The 13,743-nt window shown below is 38.4% G+C and overlaps 2 protein-coding genes across 8 annotated transcripts; one reads left to right on the top strand and one right to left on the bottom strand.

The window, feature by feature from the left end:
- The first annotated feature begins 778 nt into the window (after window positions 1-778).
- On the top strand, window positions 779-9,354 carry LOC125048669 (rab9 effector protein with kelch motifs-like). 2 transcript variants are annotated; one of them, XM_047647462.1, is made up of 7 exons: window positions 779-951; window positions 5,971-6,135; window positions 6,865-7,019; window positions 7,110-7,311; window positions 7,383-7,529; window positions 7,676-7,828; window positions 7,912-9,354. In XM_047647462.1, exons 2-7 carry the CDS (start codon window positions 5,976-5,978, stop codon window positions 8,790-8,792), a joined length of 1,698 nt encoding a protein of 565 aa, XP_047503418.1. In that variant the 5' UTR covers window positions 779-951; window positions 5,971-5,975; the 3' UTR covers window positions 8,793-9,354. The 2 variants fall into 2 exon arrangements, with proteins under 2 accessions (XP_047503418.1, XP_047503419.1); XM_047647463.1 differs by lacking the exon at window positions 779-951 and adding an exon at window positions 1,277-1,444.
- A 176-nt stretch (window positions 9,355-9,530) lies between these two features.
- Window positions 9,531-13,688, bottom strand: LOC125048671 (spermatid perinuclear RNA-binding protein-like). 6 transcript variants are annotated; one of them, XM_047647472.1, is made up of 11 exons: window positions 13,513-13,688; window positions 13,143-13,174; window positions 13,008-13,058; window positions 12,594-12,678; window positions 11,843-11,965; window positions 11,597-11,681; window positions 11,223-11,338; window positions 11,048-11,150; window positions 10,712-10,962; window positions 9,980-10,211; window positions 9,531-9,717 (listed from the first exon to the last, which is right to left on the bottom strand). In XM_047647472.1, exons 5-11 carry the CDS (start codon window positions 11,960-11,962, stop codon window positions 9,635-9,637), a joined length of 990 nt encoding a protein of 329 aa, XP_047503428.1. In that variant the 5' UTR covers window positions 11,963-11,965; window positions 12,594-12,678; window positions 13,008-13,058; window positions 13,143-13,174; window positions 13,513-13,688; the 3' UTR covers window positions 9,531-9,634. The 6 variants fall into 6 exon arrangements, with proteins under 6 accessions (XP_047503428.1, XP_047503427.1, XP_047503426.1 ...); XM_047647471.1 differs by having other exon boundaries at window positions 11,843-12,086; XM_047647470.1 differs by having other exon boundaries at window positions 12,967-13,058.
- Between the last annotated feature and the right edge of the window lie 55 nt (window positions 13,689-13,743).

The raw sequence follows: 13,743 nt of genomic DNA on the forward strand, positions 1-13,743 counted from the left end.
CCTAGAAATAATATACATGGCAAAACGATGTTTGCCGAGTCAACTAGTACCTATTATATAAATATAACCGTTTTGGCGACACATATTTAAAATATTGCATGCAGTTACAACTACCAATTAATTGTTGCTTTTGTGTAACACAAAGGAAAGCCAGGCCAGTTCGCCGACCGAGGTTGACCTTATTTTAAAACATTATATAATGTTTCCAGATCCTTGCGACATGACCTCTTTTCTTATAGTACTAAATAGAATAAGGCTACATCTTATGTCATCTTTTGAGCTTTGCTTACGCAATAAATTTATTGGAACCAGACATCGTAACTGGCACGAAAAATAACCTTGTGTTTTGTTCGATCAGTGAAATTTATAATAAATAAAGTCATAGAATTTGTAAAATAATTTTAGGAGCTGATAGGGCGAGACTGAACAACATTTTGAACCAGAACACTTAAAAAAGATGTTTCATATTTTAATCAATTAGGAACTTATTATATATAAAACTAAATTGCCGCTTTAGAATTGCACCGGACCGTATACTATTATTATTACAGATATAATTTCTTATATCCAAAGTTAAGTGATTGGTATATTAGGTATTTTTAATCGTAATACTTAACCTCATCAAAAAAAGCCAGAGAACGCGCGGTACATTTTCATTGCGAGGCATTCTAACAAGGTAGATTTTCCACCCCGAAATCTGAATTTCCGAACGCACCCCGTCCCCGCCACGCACCCACCCTTCACGTTTCAACCCCAGACCCCAGTACAAATCTGACTTCTGAGGGGACCGCTGCGTCGCGCGTTTTACGCTATAGTTCAATGGACTACAAGCCTGTAAACAAAATCTATGAAATAACCTATTAGGTCCTGTTATAAATGACAAATTCGTGTTAAGTGAATGCGCCCAATGAACCTAAACCTTACTCAGACTAAACGGATGAGAAAATATAGGTAAGGATGTTTTTATTCCATTCGTTTAGTAGTCGAGCGATTGCTTGTGGCGAACTGCGTAGGGTTACAGGTTTTCATGAATGTTATACCTAATATGTACTAATAATATACATTTAGTTAATTCTGATTATAATTACTCTTTTGTAAATATGTATTTATATAAAAAATTACTATTAATACAAATTTACCTTAATTTTATAGTACTATACCTATAAATTCTCAGATACTTAATGGAGACCACTCGAGTCTACCCGCATTGTTATTATCTTGCGGGTATAGTTTATGCTGTATAGTTTAGGCACAGTTGCATAATATCTCTAAAATGTTTCCTTGGTTAAAAACAATAATTTAATATTATAATAAAAATCATATATCGTGTGATAGGGATATGAATTTTTATTTACCGCCAAAACCGAGGCAGCTTAAATAGCGGGTCGTTTCTTCCACACGAGTGATTTACAAAAAGGAGGGTGTTGTTGAACAATAAATAAAGGTATGCAACACTGGTTTAGCTCCTGGATTTTATGATAATTTAAGGTAAATCATAACATTTGAACCCAGGCGAAGAACACGCAAACCGGCAAAATACGATTACCAACGATGTGAGTTTAGTTGTAATATATCACCGTTCAGCTAATACTAAATAGTAAGCTTGAGCAGTTACCCTCGTAGTGACTTCATCATGAATTGTAAACTGTTACAAAAGACGTATTCGTGCAGAATTTAGCGACACCTATCATAGTGAAATAAAATCTCTCAAACAAATAGGGAAATACTAATTCAATACAAAATATGGCATTAGTATTACTATATTTGCTTTGAATAGTGAGTTATGGTAGCATCGGCTCCGTTGAATGGTTGCACCTCCTACTGGGGGTTCGGGGTGTGAGGAGGGGTGAGAGGCTGTTTTGATCTCGTTCCGTCGCTTATCCGCCCCCGGACGGCCACTCCGCTGGGAGACATAATTAACTGCCTAACGATTTGATTGCTGTCGATACATTATGTACATAACATGCTCTAGTGGCGTGTCCCTACGTTTTTTGAGGCATACCCCTAAAATTCTTATATATACCTAACTATATGTAAACATAATTTTTATATTATTATATGATCACTTAAGAAACACAGTAAGTAAATTTTCAGAATAAAAAACTGAAATTCAAAGTCTAAATAATTTTAATAAAGAATTTTTTTTATATCAATTTAGTGAGATCCTTGCGTTTGATGCTTGATGCACAGAGATTTATTGTTAGGTCCCAATTTGGTTAGCTTCAGTCTCAAGCGTCCAAGTTGTGTCATATCCAGTAAATTGCCCCCTGTGGGGCGTGGGCCCCAAAAATGTCAGTTAAATTTTTTTTGTTAGCTTTTCTTTATTCTGCGAATGTTTTATTTTTATCTAAATCTCTTATAATAAATTTGAATGATGTGAATAATGGAAAAGTATTTTAATTTGATGATTACAAACCTATTGTCATCCCACCACAGCAATTTCGAAACCAGTTAACCAAACCAAAGAATAATAACACTATACAGTAGGTAATCGTATAGGAAATATTGTAATACGAATTTTGCTTGGATTTACACTTCAATGTTGTTTAAAATCAAACAGTTGGATATCGATCGACATACGAAATAAACTGTTTAAAATTTCCACACGGTGAAGGAAAGCTAAGGTTATCGACCGTAAACATGTATGAAATAGGTATAAGAACGATTTCTAAGCTATACCTAGCTGTGACAAAAAGTTTAGGCAAAAGTTAGCTCGCAGCTTCACAATAGCAAGCTGGAAATGCCTAAGGCTTTAGCACAGATTGCACTGCGCATTGTTTACGTTTTACATTCTCTTGAGATCATGTGAAATGGTACTGCACGACTTTTTGTATGCCTTTTCTTTTATAATGCCTTTGAAGTCAGTGTGAAAGTGAATATAAAAAAATATGCAATTTCTTTTTGGTAAACTATAAAAATTACTTTTACTCCCATTTTTGCAGAATTTGTATAAAACAAAATAATTAGCACTTTAAGCCAGTATACATAAAATATATCCACTACGTTTGTAAGTAAATGTGCGTTGTGCAACGAAGGCAACTCAAGCTAAATTGAAATCTGAAGCCCGCTTTTCACTGACTTTTGACGAGTATGCTCGCTGGTTTTGCCGTTTTGCAGTCAAAACATCATTAAAATAAAGCAGCCTTTCAACCGCGATACGAACGTTTATCTGTAATATGGTGAAATATACTATTTTGTAATTTACTTTGAAACAATCTTCTACTCTATTAAAGGAAGGTTTATTAGTAATCAAAATGGAATAGCTTTCGATGCTTACAAATCTTAATTTACTAAATGCTTATTACTAATAAATTATGCTTCCTAAACCAAATTTATGTTTAAAATCAATGTTATTTTTATGGCACTATTTTAACTTTCCCATTAAAAAAACCTTATATTTTAGGTACAATTGCTCCATTAAAAGTAGACAACAAAAACCCCCAATAGTCCCAATAAGCAGACAAGTCCCCGTCAGTGAGGGCTGCTTACTAATAACCGGTGTTTGAGACAACGCGCCAAATTGTATCGTAAATATCGGCCTTGTCCTGACACACCGACAGTTGCGCTGAGGGTCGTTACCCTCAAGGGGAGAGATAATTTCACTATTATGCATTTTAAGGCGCATACACACCGCTACAGTGTCTAATGGATCGCTCGACGACTTTGAACTTTAGTTAATATGTAGTTGAAATCATAGTTTAATACGTAAAGTACTAAATAACATCCCCATGCGTTAATAAAATATGTTATTGAATAAAAACTTCAGTAATTTACTCACGCTGCAAAGACACACCTTATTTCTTAAGAAGAATTAAAATTAAACTCAGGTTTATAGATTGAACTACTATCTTTCACCATACATAAACTTATCTGCTATGAATCAATTCAATCATTGCAAATTATTATCGTCTGGTTGGACCCACCCTTATTGGTTGAAAGTTTTCATTTTCATCCCTATTTATAAAAGTTAGGGTGTGAGAAGGTCCAGGGCAGAATGATCTTTCCAATCAGTGGCTTAGAGGCTTTAGTTGAAAATCCATGACGCGGACGTGGAGCTAGAAGCACACTTACGAAACACAAATGGCAACCTGAGTGAAGGCTGTATTGAAAACAATCAGTGGATATATGAGGGAATAAATTCGTAAATTTTTGCTGCAACAATGACAACTAAATAGGACTAACTAAAAATACTATTTATTAACATAACATATACGAATTAAGGTACGTACGTAACGTTGTAATTCAGGTACCAATGTTTCCAAAGCAAAAAGGGGTTATTTATGCATTAGCATACAATAGGTACGCTTCAGACCAGACGCCACGGTGGGACCTAAATCCAATTTGTTCCTACGCCCTCTTCGTCCCCTAGCGAGCTCTTCTGTGTTCAATATTAACATTGTGCGAGACGTTAATATAAAATACAATGTTCAACTTGTTACCAACGCATTGTACGTTCAAAGTTGAAATCACTCAGCAAAGCTTTGACATTCTATAATCTTGTTTACAACTTTGTACCTAAATATAAAAAATACTTTTTTAGAAGAAACAGCATCTCGTTTTATTTTTGATGCGCGACTCTGTCAATAAGCGTCGTTGAGACCGCAGCCGTGAGGGTCTCTCTAAAGGGTTCATTACGGTCAAGGTTTTGTTGATCAAATATTGCGGGATAACTTTCTGCATTCACTTTGACTTGGACGGGAGTATTTATTTTTAAAGATTCTTTCGGCGTATCTCAAAGTGAACTTAACAAATGAACCGTCGAAAGAAGTGCATTGAAGTGTTACCGATTTAATAAAGTATAGAAATATAGCATGTAGTAAGTTATTTATATATATGGTATATAAATAAATCTGTTAGGTCCTGAATTACGTCTTAGAAAGTTGGCACAATCCACGCGGCAAGAGTAAAGTTTCATTCGGTATCTTCGTACGTGATTTATCATTCTAGCTTTTACTGCTTCTAAATTCCTGGTAAAACTTGTAGTTTGTGAAAGTGCACTATAATATCTACACCAACTTTTTCGTCTCCTTAGTCAGTCAATGTTAGAGCAGTGTTAGCCTAGTGGCTTCAGCGTGCGACTCTCATCCCTGAGGTAGTAGGTTCGATCCCCGGCTGTGCACCAATGGACTTTCTTTCTATGTGCGCATTTAACATTCGCTCGAACGATGAAGGAAAACATCGTGAGGAAACCTACATGTCTACGACACAAAAAAAGGTCGACGGCGTGTGTCAGGCAATGCAGGCTGGTCACCTACTTGCGTATTAGATTGAAAAATGATCCCGAAATAGATTCAGAAATCTGAGGCCCAGACCTAAAGAGGTTATAGATTATAATTATTAGTCAGTCAGTACTTACTTCTTGAAAATGGCATATAAACAAACTTACCTTACCTTATATATTTCATTGTAGAAGCAACGTTGCAATGATAAGTAATTAAGTACGTATCCGGTGGTCTATAATTAATCTGCGACCGACCTGACCCCTTCGTTGTTCTGACTTGCCTTGCAATATTTCTTTTCGATTAACCAATATTTACATGTTGTAAGCGATACTCAACGACCCTCATTGAAAGAAGGAACGATAATAGTCAATGAGTTTTAGTTGTAGTGAAGGAAGAAGGGTCCGATGAGGAGCCCTGAGGGACGCCGGTCCATTTCATTTCCTACATATGGCGTATTTCTACACTTTACATCGCAAAGGGGAGTTTTGAGGGGAATCATGCGTTTGGCGAGTCTTTGATGTCGACACGTTTCTTAAGAATTAAATAAGAAACTGAAATCAAAGGTTTTTAATCAATGTTCAGCCCCACAACTTTAAAACTACGTACGTAGAGGTCAATAACCTACTGGAGTAGACAAGTTAAACAACACTATGTTTTATACATATTCCAACTACTTTTATTTCTTACTTCTGTTTGTAAAAACTTTGTTTTCATCCATTAATGTAATTATTTACAACTATTCTTTCAGCTAAAATGTGGGTGTCGGTCGACAACGGTGTAGAGGCTTCTCGAGCGGCTCCGTGTTCGCGTGGGAAGCACTCGGCGACACTTCTGGGCGGTTATGTCTACATTCTGGGCGGACGCGGGGCGGGCGGCTGTGTTCCTCTAAGAGACTTCTGGAGATATTGTCTATGTAAGTTTGCTGCAACGATCAATATTAAGCTTGAAATACATATAATAAGAAATACATATTCTTATATTTTCTTTAATGAATAATTCATAAATTAACAATAGTACTTACGTAAAGTATGTGCTCTTCCAACACAAAAGGGATTCAGTAGACATCATAGACATTGTAACGATAATAATCATTTCATTACAAATTTATCGGTTATTCCTATATTAGTTTTGGTGGTTAGATGTAGAGAATATGAGATTTAAAACTTGTAATTTTCTACATCTAAAATAAATATTTGGTTAAAGGTGTTTTCTTTCTGTGTCATCGTGCCAAGAAATTGAGAGTAAATGTGTTCTATCAACATCGAATCGAACTTGTCAATATGCTTGCAAGTGTTGCATCTCAACTGAGTGGCGGCACTTAAGCCACGTCAGCACTTCTTTGTGCCGTTCACAATTAACTGAAGAACGTTTACGCTGTTCGAGAGTCTTCGAGTTTGAAAATTTGTTACGTGATTTTCTTTTATTTTGAGACTAAACTATGTTAAGTGGTCCGCCAATATGAAGGGAAGACAAATGAGTTTCTTCTCTATTACTTAGGAGCTAACGTTAATGATAACTTATTGAATTGGGAATCAATAGACAGTATTGTATGTAGATTTAGTGTGGCCCTGTCTATATTTGAAATTTTTTGTTATAATTGATCATGTAGGTTATGTAGTTATGATATCTCTTTTATTTTTAGCTACGGGACGTTGGGAGCGGTTGGAGGCGCGAGGCGAACCGCCGCCCGCCCTACAAGAGCACACGGCCACTGCACACGAAGGTCGCCTCTACGTGTTCGGTGGCGAGGCAGGAGCGCTCTCTAATGAGACCCCTCTTTGGATATACGACACAGAGGTCATTTTAACAGAGTTATTAGTTCATGTCTAAATGAAAAACTGAAATGCTTAATTGAATTGAAGAATTAAAAATCTTTATGACTTTCAGTTGAAAATATGGCGGAAACTGGCGGGGCAAACTAGTAACTATTCAACGCTGCGGAGACGCAGCAGTCGCGAAGCTCGCAACGGGTCAAGCCCGCGTGGTCGTCGCGGTCACTCTGCCCACGCACTAAAGGACTGTTTGCTGATTTACGGAGGCTATAAGGACTTGAGAGGATCTACGAATGAACTGTGGGCTTTCCACTATGGTGAGACCGTTAAAATAGGAAAATTTCATCGAATTGATTAAGTTCATTGCAATGGTTGTAATATCTTTCAGAATCAGAGTCTTGGCAGCAAGTGCGAACGTCAACCGTCGGCCCGGCGCGGCACCGGCACGCTGCAGCACTGCACGAGGCGCGACTGTACATACACGGTGGACAATGCGACCTCAGGGCCTGCGCCGACCTCTGGCATTACGATACCAGTAAGTTAAAGTCCTTCAAATGATTACTTATTGTATATTTCATAAATTACAGAACTCTCAATACAAACAGGCAAAAGGAACACAGGTTGGCATATTTTGAAATTGTTTGAAACTTTAGATATGTATTAATTTTTCTTCAATTTCAGTTTCCCGAGTGTGGACACAAGTGCGAACCCCTGCTAAGTTATCGCCGCCTGCACGTAGCGGTCACACCGGTCTACGGGCGGGCGCACACCTTTACATCTTTGGCGGAGAAACGAACGGACATCCTACCAACGAACTTTGGAGGTTTCATTTCGGTAAGCTCGCCCGCAATTCACTTTTTAAAACAAAACTCAAGTATAACCACTATTTTCTCCATTTCTCTTTATTTTAATTTTAGCTACAGAAACCTGGGAACGGATCTTGCAAAGCGAAAAATGGCCGTCCGCCCGCGTCGACAGCCGCGCCTTACTTATTAGCGGCGCTCCGCAGCGCGCTCACTCCGCTCCTGCGGCTCCCGTTAAACCGCGGCCTGAACCGCCAGCGGGGTTCCTGAGAGAAATTTCCAAACTATCCTCCTTCCACATTCGTCGAGCGGCGAGATGCTCTTACAGCGTCCTCGGAGACCAGGATTCTACTGAAAGTCTTATCCGAGAATCGACATCTTTATCGAAATCGCGGTCGGCGTACGTCATCGACGAGCGCCAACCGGCCGATGGAGGCGAGAGCCCTAAAGAAGGAACCGTGCCCGAACGATGCAGAAACGTGTCCCGTGAACCTATTTCCGTCCCAGACTTTGCGGATATGGTTCTACCTACCCCAGTGCTATCTCCCATCGAAGCGACAAAACTGGTATATTTAGACTCAGAAGAAGAAGAGGAAATGAAATCAAAGAATAGAATAGAAAAAACCACGATAATTCCGAAATCGGCGTCCGTTAAGTTTACCAAGATCCCCGTCACAGAGAAGACAGAAGACGAGGGGGACTTGTCCACTTCGGACTATGCGAGCGCGGAGATAGTGAATCGGCCTAATCGGGCATCCTTAGGCTTCAGTAATCCGCATTACCTGGGACCCGACGTACGTACCCTGGGGACGGCGATGACGCCCGACTCCGGGACTGGAGATATAGAACTCCAAGATATGAGCGAACGGCGATCCCGGACCGTCCCGAGAAATGGGGAAACCCAGTTGTACATGCTGCTAGTTGGAGGGAAGGAGCCTCCACACGTAGCTCTACTGCAGAGCCCCTTGTCCATGTGGACATATAGGCTGTTGTAATCTCGAACCAGTAAATCTTTAAGACACATTTCATTAAGTTTTATGAATTTGTTGTTTATCGTTTTCTTTGTGCCGTTGTTATACTTTTGCGTTTCCAACTTTGTATCTTTATTACTTAACAATTGAAGCTGTGAGCAGACTCAATGTGTAGTTAGTGATTAGTGACAGGAATATGACACGCGAGGTCCCATAAGGGCGTCGCAACTCGCAATAGTCCTAAGTAATGATACCCTCCGTACGTGTTAAATCTTTAAGAATGGTAGTAACGAGAGTTCGCTCAATTATAATTAATAAATTAATTGATACGTAATTTTGGTATAAAATTCTGCTAAAGGTAATTTTTAGGCATCTCCAATGCTACTCGTAATTGTTTAACCCTGATCGCAGTGCAATATATTTAAGTTAATTGTTGATAGTGCCAACTCGATGTTGCGCCGAATGTGCAATACGTGGAATTATTCAAGTCTGTTATTTGATATTCTTAAAATATTACATTTTTATGCCTAACGAACAAGTATTCTCCAGTATTCGTAATTTATGTTATTAAAGGTAATTCAAAGCACACGTCTTTCATTATTTTGCTTTATTTCATACGATTTCGAATACCTGACATATTGTGATTTCCTCGATTATCATTTTCAGAAATAAGTCTTACTTCACGTGAGAGAACTGAGAGCACGTTGACAGGATACGATTGCACTGTCACGTAGCGACATTATCAGAAATAAAAGGCAGGTCGATCATTGTTTATGTTTAATTGCAATTAAAGGAATAATAATTAGCTTACGTCTATTTCAAGGCGTAAATGACGAATATTAATAATACAATATTTGAATATTATTTTATGTTTGTTGGAATTTGACTCCGAACAGCGAATTGCAGGCCGACGTGGCCGCGTCCTTGCGAGCCTCCTTCTTGTTTGGTCCTGCAATCAAAACTCATTTTAATATTAAAACAAACGCACACTCTGCAGGCCATGTCTACATTTAGCTTTTTACAAAATTATTAATTAATTCCTCAACCAAGTTTAAACCCCATCAAAATGGGTAAAGCCGTTTAGGAGTGACAGAGTCACATGTGAATGCCTTCCACTGCCTTCCACTCGCCAAGCACTGACAGTTTCGTTTCACAATAGACAAGAATAAAATACGACGTTTTTAATTAGAAATTTCGCCAGCATCCGATACCTTGGCCGATGAAGGTGGCGCCGTCCACCTCCACTCCGATGGTGTAGATGAGGTTCTGCGGACGGTCGCCCTGCACCCCCAGCTCCCGGTACTCCTGCATCGGCCGCATGTACGACAACAGCATACAAGGGTGCATCTCTGCAGCGTTCTCGGGGAGAGTCTTCACTTTCTTCGGCTTCGGAGGCGGCGGGCCGTTGGCTTGAGACGTCAGGTCCACGTCCGTGTCCGATACCTGGGGACGTCGCGAGCGTGAGTTGGATTCTATCGAACCGGCTGTGATTGATCTAACTCCGCCTGCGATCGACTTAAGGCAGCCTACGCACTGGCGACCATAGACGCGGCCAGGCCGCCGCGACCATGGTCGCTGGTGCGTAGGCAAGCGCGACATGCGGACATCAAATGTGAAAATCGCGTGGCATCAAATTAGACGCCGCGGCCAACGGTGGCCGCTGGTCGCTGGCCGCTAAGTGCGTAGGGGCTATAGCGATGGCCATATAAAGTCCAGAATTCACTGGCCGCCGCGGCCAGGTCGCGGCGACCATGGTCGCCAGTGCGTAGGCAGCCTTAGTTCAACGCACAGACAAATACAAATTCAAAGGCAAATCTCGGCTTTGGGAACATTCAAACCGAAACCACTTAAAACTATGAAGAGGAGAAAAGATAGATATAGACAGTGAAGATCTCTGCTCGCCCTCATCGGCTACAAATATAATATAACAGAAAGTGAGTTACGGAGGAATTGTGAGGTCTGATCTGCGGCACGTGATGACCTTCGCCCTCCCACTCGCTGAACAGCTTGTGCAACGCGTACGACGCCAGCTGGATCATCGGCATGGGCTCCTCCTCTTCCGTCTCCATTTTCTCCTCCCCGTCTTTTGCCTCGTTGGATTTCTCCTGGGTGTTAAATTTATTCAGTTTTTTGATAATGATATCTCGCACGGCTTGCTCGGCGGCCGCGCTGCGGGCCGATGTCTTCGTTTCACCTGGCCGGACGGAATAACGCTACGCATTAGTCAAAGAAAAATAAGAGATGCAGCCAATGGGATTATCGTCTTCGATAGGAATTACCACAGCCCCGATAACTGCACCCGTCAATTGTCACTTCGGCGCAGAAGCTCGGGTTGTTCGATGCGTAGTACCCGGTTGGCGGAGCGCAATCCACTCTGAAGTCCTGAAATTATTTATTTAATAAATTTAAAATTACGCAAGATATTCTGACAAATATCGTGTTTAACAAACTTACCAATGGGGCGCCGTACACCATTTCGTTGAGCACCATCAATGCGCTCTTGGGAGACACGAGTCGGCGCAGACTCTGATTTTGCCGCCGGCGACGCTCTTTGTTCGAGATCCTCTTTACTTTAAATTCAAATTATCGGAGTGTTAAGAAGTTAAACCAAAAGATTCAACACACGTACTTGGACGCCCAATAGATCATACTCAAATATTATTCAATAGCAACAATATCACATAACCTTTTTTTTTTTGAAATCGGTTAAAAAGAGGAAAATATTGCCACAGATTAGCTAATGAAACTAGAATAATGATCATAAAATAAATATTATGTTTGATAGTTTTAGTTATTAGATCATTACAATACAACTTTGTCTCACGAACCTACTCCCAGCTTCTTCCAGGGAGGCCTTTCTGAATTTTCACCATTCGAAGTAATTTCCATGCCTGCTTCAGTTTTTGTGTCAATCTGGAAAAAAATGTTGACTAACTAAACAGAGACAGTTAGCGGAGCAAAAGCAGTTAAAAATCATGAATTAAAACATTGAATTACATCATATTTGATCTAATATCATATTTCCACATATTAATGAAAAGTATGGTTTCAATGATGAAAAAAGTTTTACATACCAAACTTGGATTGGACTTATTCTGCTCCTGATTAGATTTTTCAGGAGTAACCTGTTCTTGCTTGAGATTGGATCCTTGATTTGCATGTTGCTGCTGTGTGTCTTGCACTCCATGTGTCATGAACTGGCATCAGTGAGCCAATTGATTAAATGCATCAAATCCCACAGTTGACTTCATATTAAAATAATCTCTTGGGAATGTACACTAATAGGGCTACTATGAGGGACTGACCGTTGTCAACATTCTGATTTTATTTAAAAAAGGAATATTGTTTCACTAGAAATGTGTTCTAATCTTTTGACAACTATTTCCAAAAGTGGGAGTTAAGAGAGACTTGGTAACTTAAGGTCTTGCAGGTTAGAGTATTAGGTCATTTAGAAGTTTAACACAATGAGATCAGATGTACATAATCCATTAACAACCATATAACTAACATGTAACCCACTGTGACTTTGTAACAATATCACTGTGCATCATACCATACAATGATGTTTAACAATTTCATGTGGGCTTAGAATTAAAACCTAGAAATATTATGATAAAATAATTTTAATATATTTTTATATCCATATAACTTAATGTGAGATATTGGCAAAATACTAGTATGTATAGTAAAAAGATTTCTAATTCCTTATTTGGCAGGCATCATATTATGACACAAAACACAGTAGAGAATCATTTACTTAATGTTACAATTTCACAGACATGTCACACATTAGCAAATAGTATAGCTTACTGCTACAATAAGTACCTAGAACTTGTATGAACATAAGAATTAGTTCTTATGCACATAATTAGTTCCTAGCCATCAGTCACTCCCTAAGAGGCTAATACATCTGTGCGAGAAAAAACAATTATGTCTATGATTATTGATAAGAAAATATGATTTATTTTTATTAAAAATTACTACAATTTTATTTTCTACCACATTGGAATTTTTATTATATCAATTCAAGTCTTGAATGTTTTACATTTAATTTAAGTTTTAGAAATTTAAGGTACCTATATGTAATGTTATTTTGAGTATATCAAGTAACACAGTACTTAAGAAAAGAAACCTATGTAGCATTTTTAAAATAAATACTACTAGTTAATAAACCTTAGGCAATCAAATCATCAAATACTATTTTTGGTGTAGGCACTTAGGGAGTATTAGCACTGTTACAGAGTGACTGGGGATTGGTGTTGGGGACAGCCAGTAGGTGTCTTTCCGTGTCTGTGTTGGACATAATATTATTTCATTTAGTCATTCTTTAACAATAAAACTGTATGTTGAAAAACAAATAAATTAAAAATTTACCTGCATAGCTGACTGACGTGTGTTATACGTTTCTGAAATAGAAGTGAATTAAATAAATATTTTAAGATAGTAGTAGATGGTTTTGAGTTTTTGGTAATACACAAAAACTAGGCATTCGTTGATTAATTGCAAAAATAATATAAACGTTATTGTAAGTGTCCAAGCAGTCTGAAAAAGACCGCGAATAAGTGGATACAATGATTTATGACACATATATATTTTAACTATAATACATTTTATAACTACAACTATTATTCACCAATCGCCGTGACAATAGTAGCTTAAGTAGTCGCAGCTTAAAAACCAACAGAAACACTTTAGAAGCTAAATAAATTATATTGATCCATATGAAATTGAAGTGTTTACGTACTTGACATATTTTATGGCTTTTGTTATTGAATATCTCCACTTTTTATTAAGGGTTTCTCTAATTAATATTAAACGTTCATAAATTATAAATAGTCACTGAATTAAATCACCTATGTTTTTGTTTAAAAATACGACAACTAGGAAACCTTTAAAAAATGGCGAATTTACCACAGTCTAGGAAGACTGTAATCTATATAGATTATACAAGTGAATTTGTGACAATGACATTTAA

Source organism: Pieris napi, chromosome 4 (genome assembly GCF_905475465.1).
Source record: "Pieris napi chromosome 4, ilPieNapi1.2, whole genome shotgun sequence".
In the NCBI taxonomy this organism is placed as follows: Eukaryota; Metazoa; Arthropoda; class Insecta; order Lepidoptera; family Pieridae; genus Pieris; species Pieris napi.

What these genes read in the sequence shown, in the direction of transcription:
- LOC125048669 (XM_047647462.1), top strand. Translation starts at nt 5,976, where the DNA reads ATGTGGGTGTCGGTCGACAACGGTGTAGAGGCTTCTCGAGCGGCTCCG. An exon ending in CCTCTGGCATTACGATACCA is followed by an intron (nt 7,530 to 7,675) that starts GTAAGTTAAAGT and finishes CTTCAATTTCAG; the next exon opens with TTTCCCGAGTGTGGACACAA. An exon ending in ACTTTGGAGGTTTCATTTCG is followed by an intron (nt 7,829 to 7,911) that starts GTAAGCTCGCCC and finishes TTTTAATTTTAG; the next exon opens with CTACAGAAACCTGGGAACGG.
- LOC125048671 (XM_047647466.1), bottom strand. An exon ending in TGGTGTACGGCGCCCCATTG is followed by an intron (nt 11,151 to 11,222) that starts GTAAGTTTGTTA and finishes AAATAATTTCAG; the next exon opens with GACTTCAGAGTGGATTGCGC. An exon ending in GTGCAGTTATCGGGGCTGTG is followed by an intron (nt 10,963 to 11,047) that starts GTAATTCCTATC and finishes CCGTCCGGCCAG; the next exon opens with GTGAAACGAAGACATCGGCC.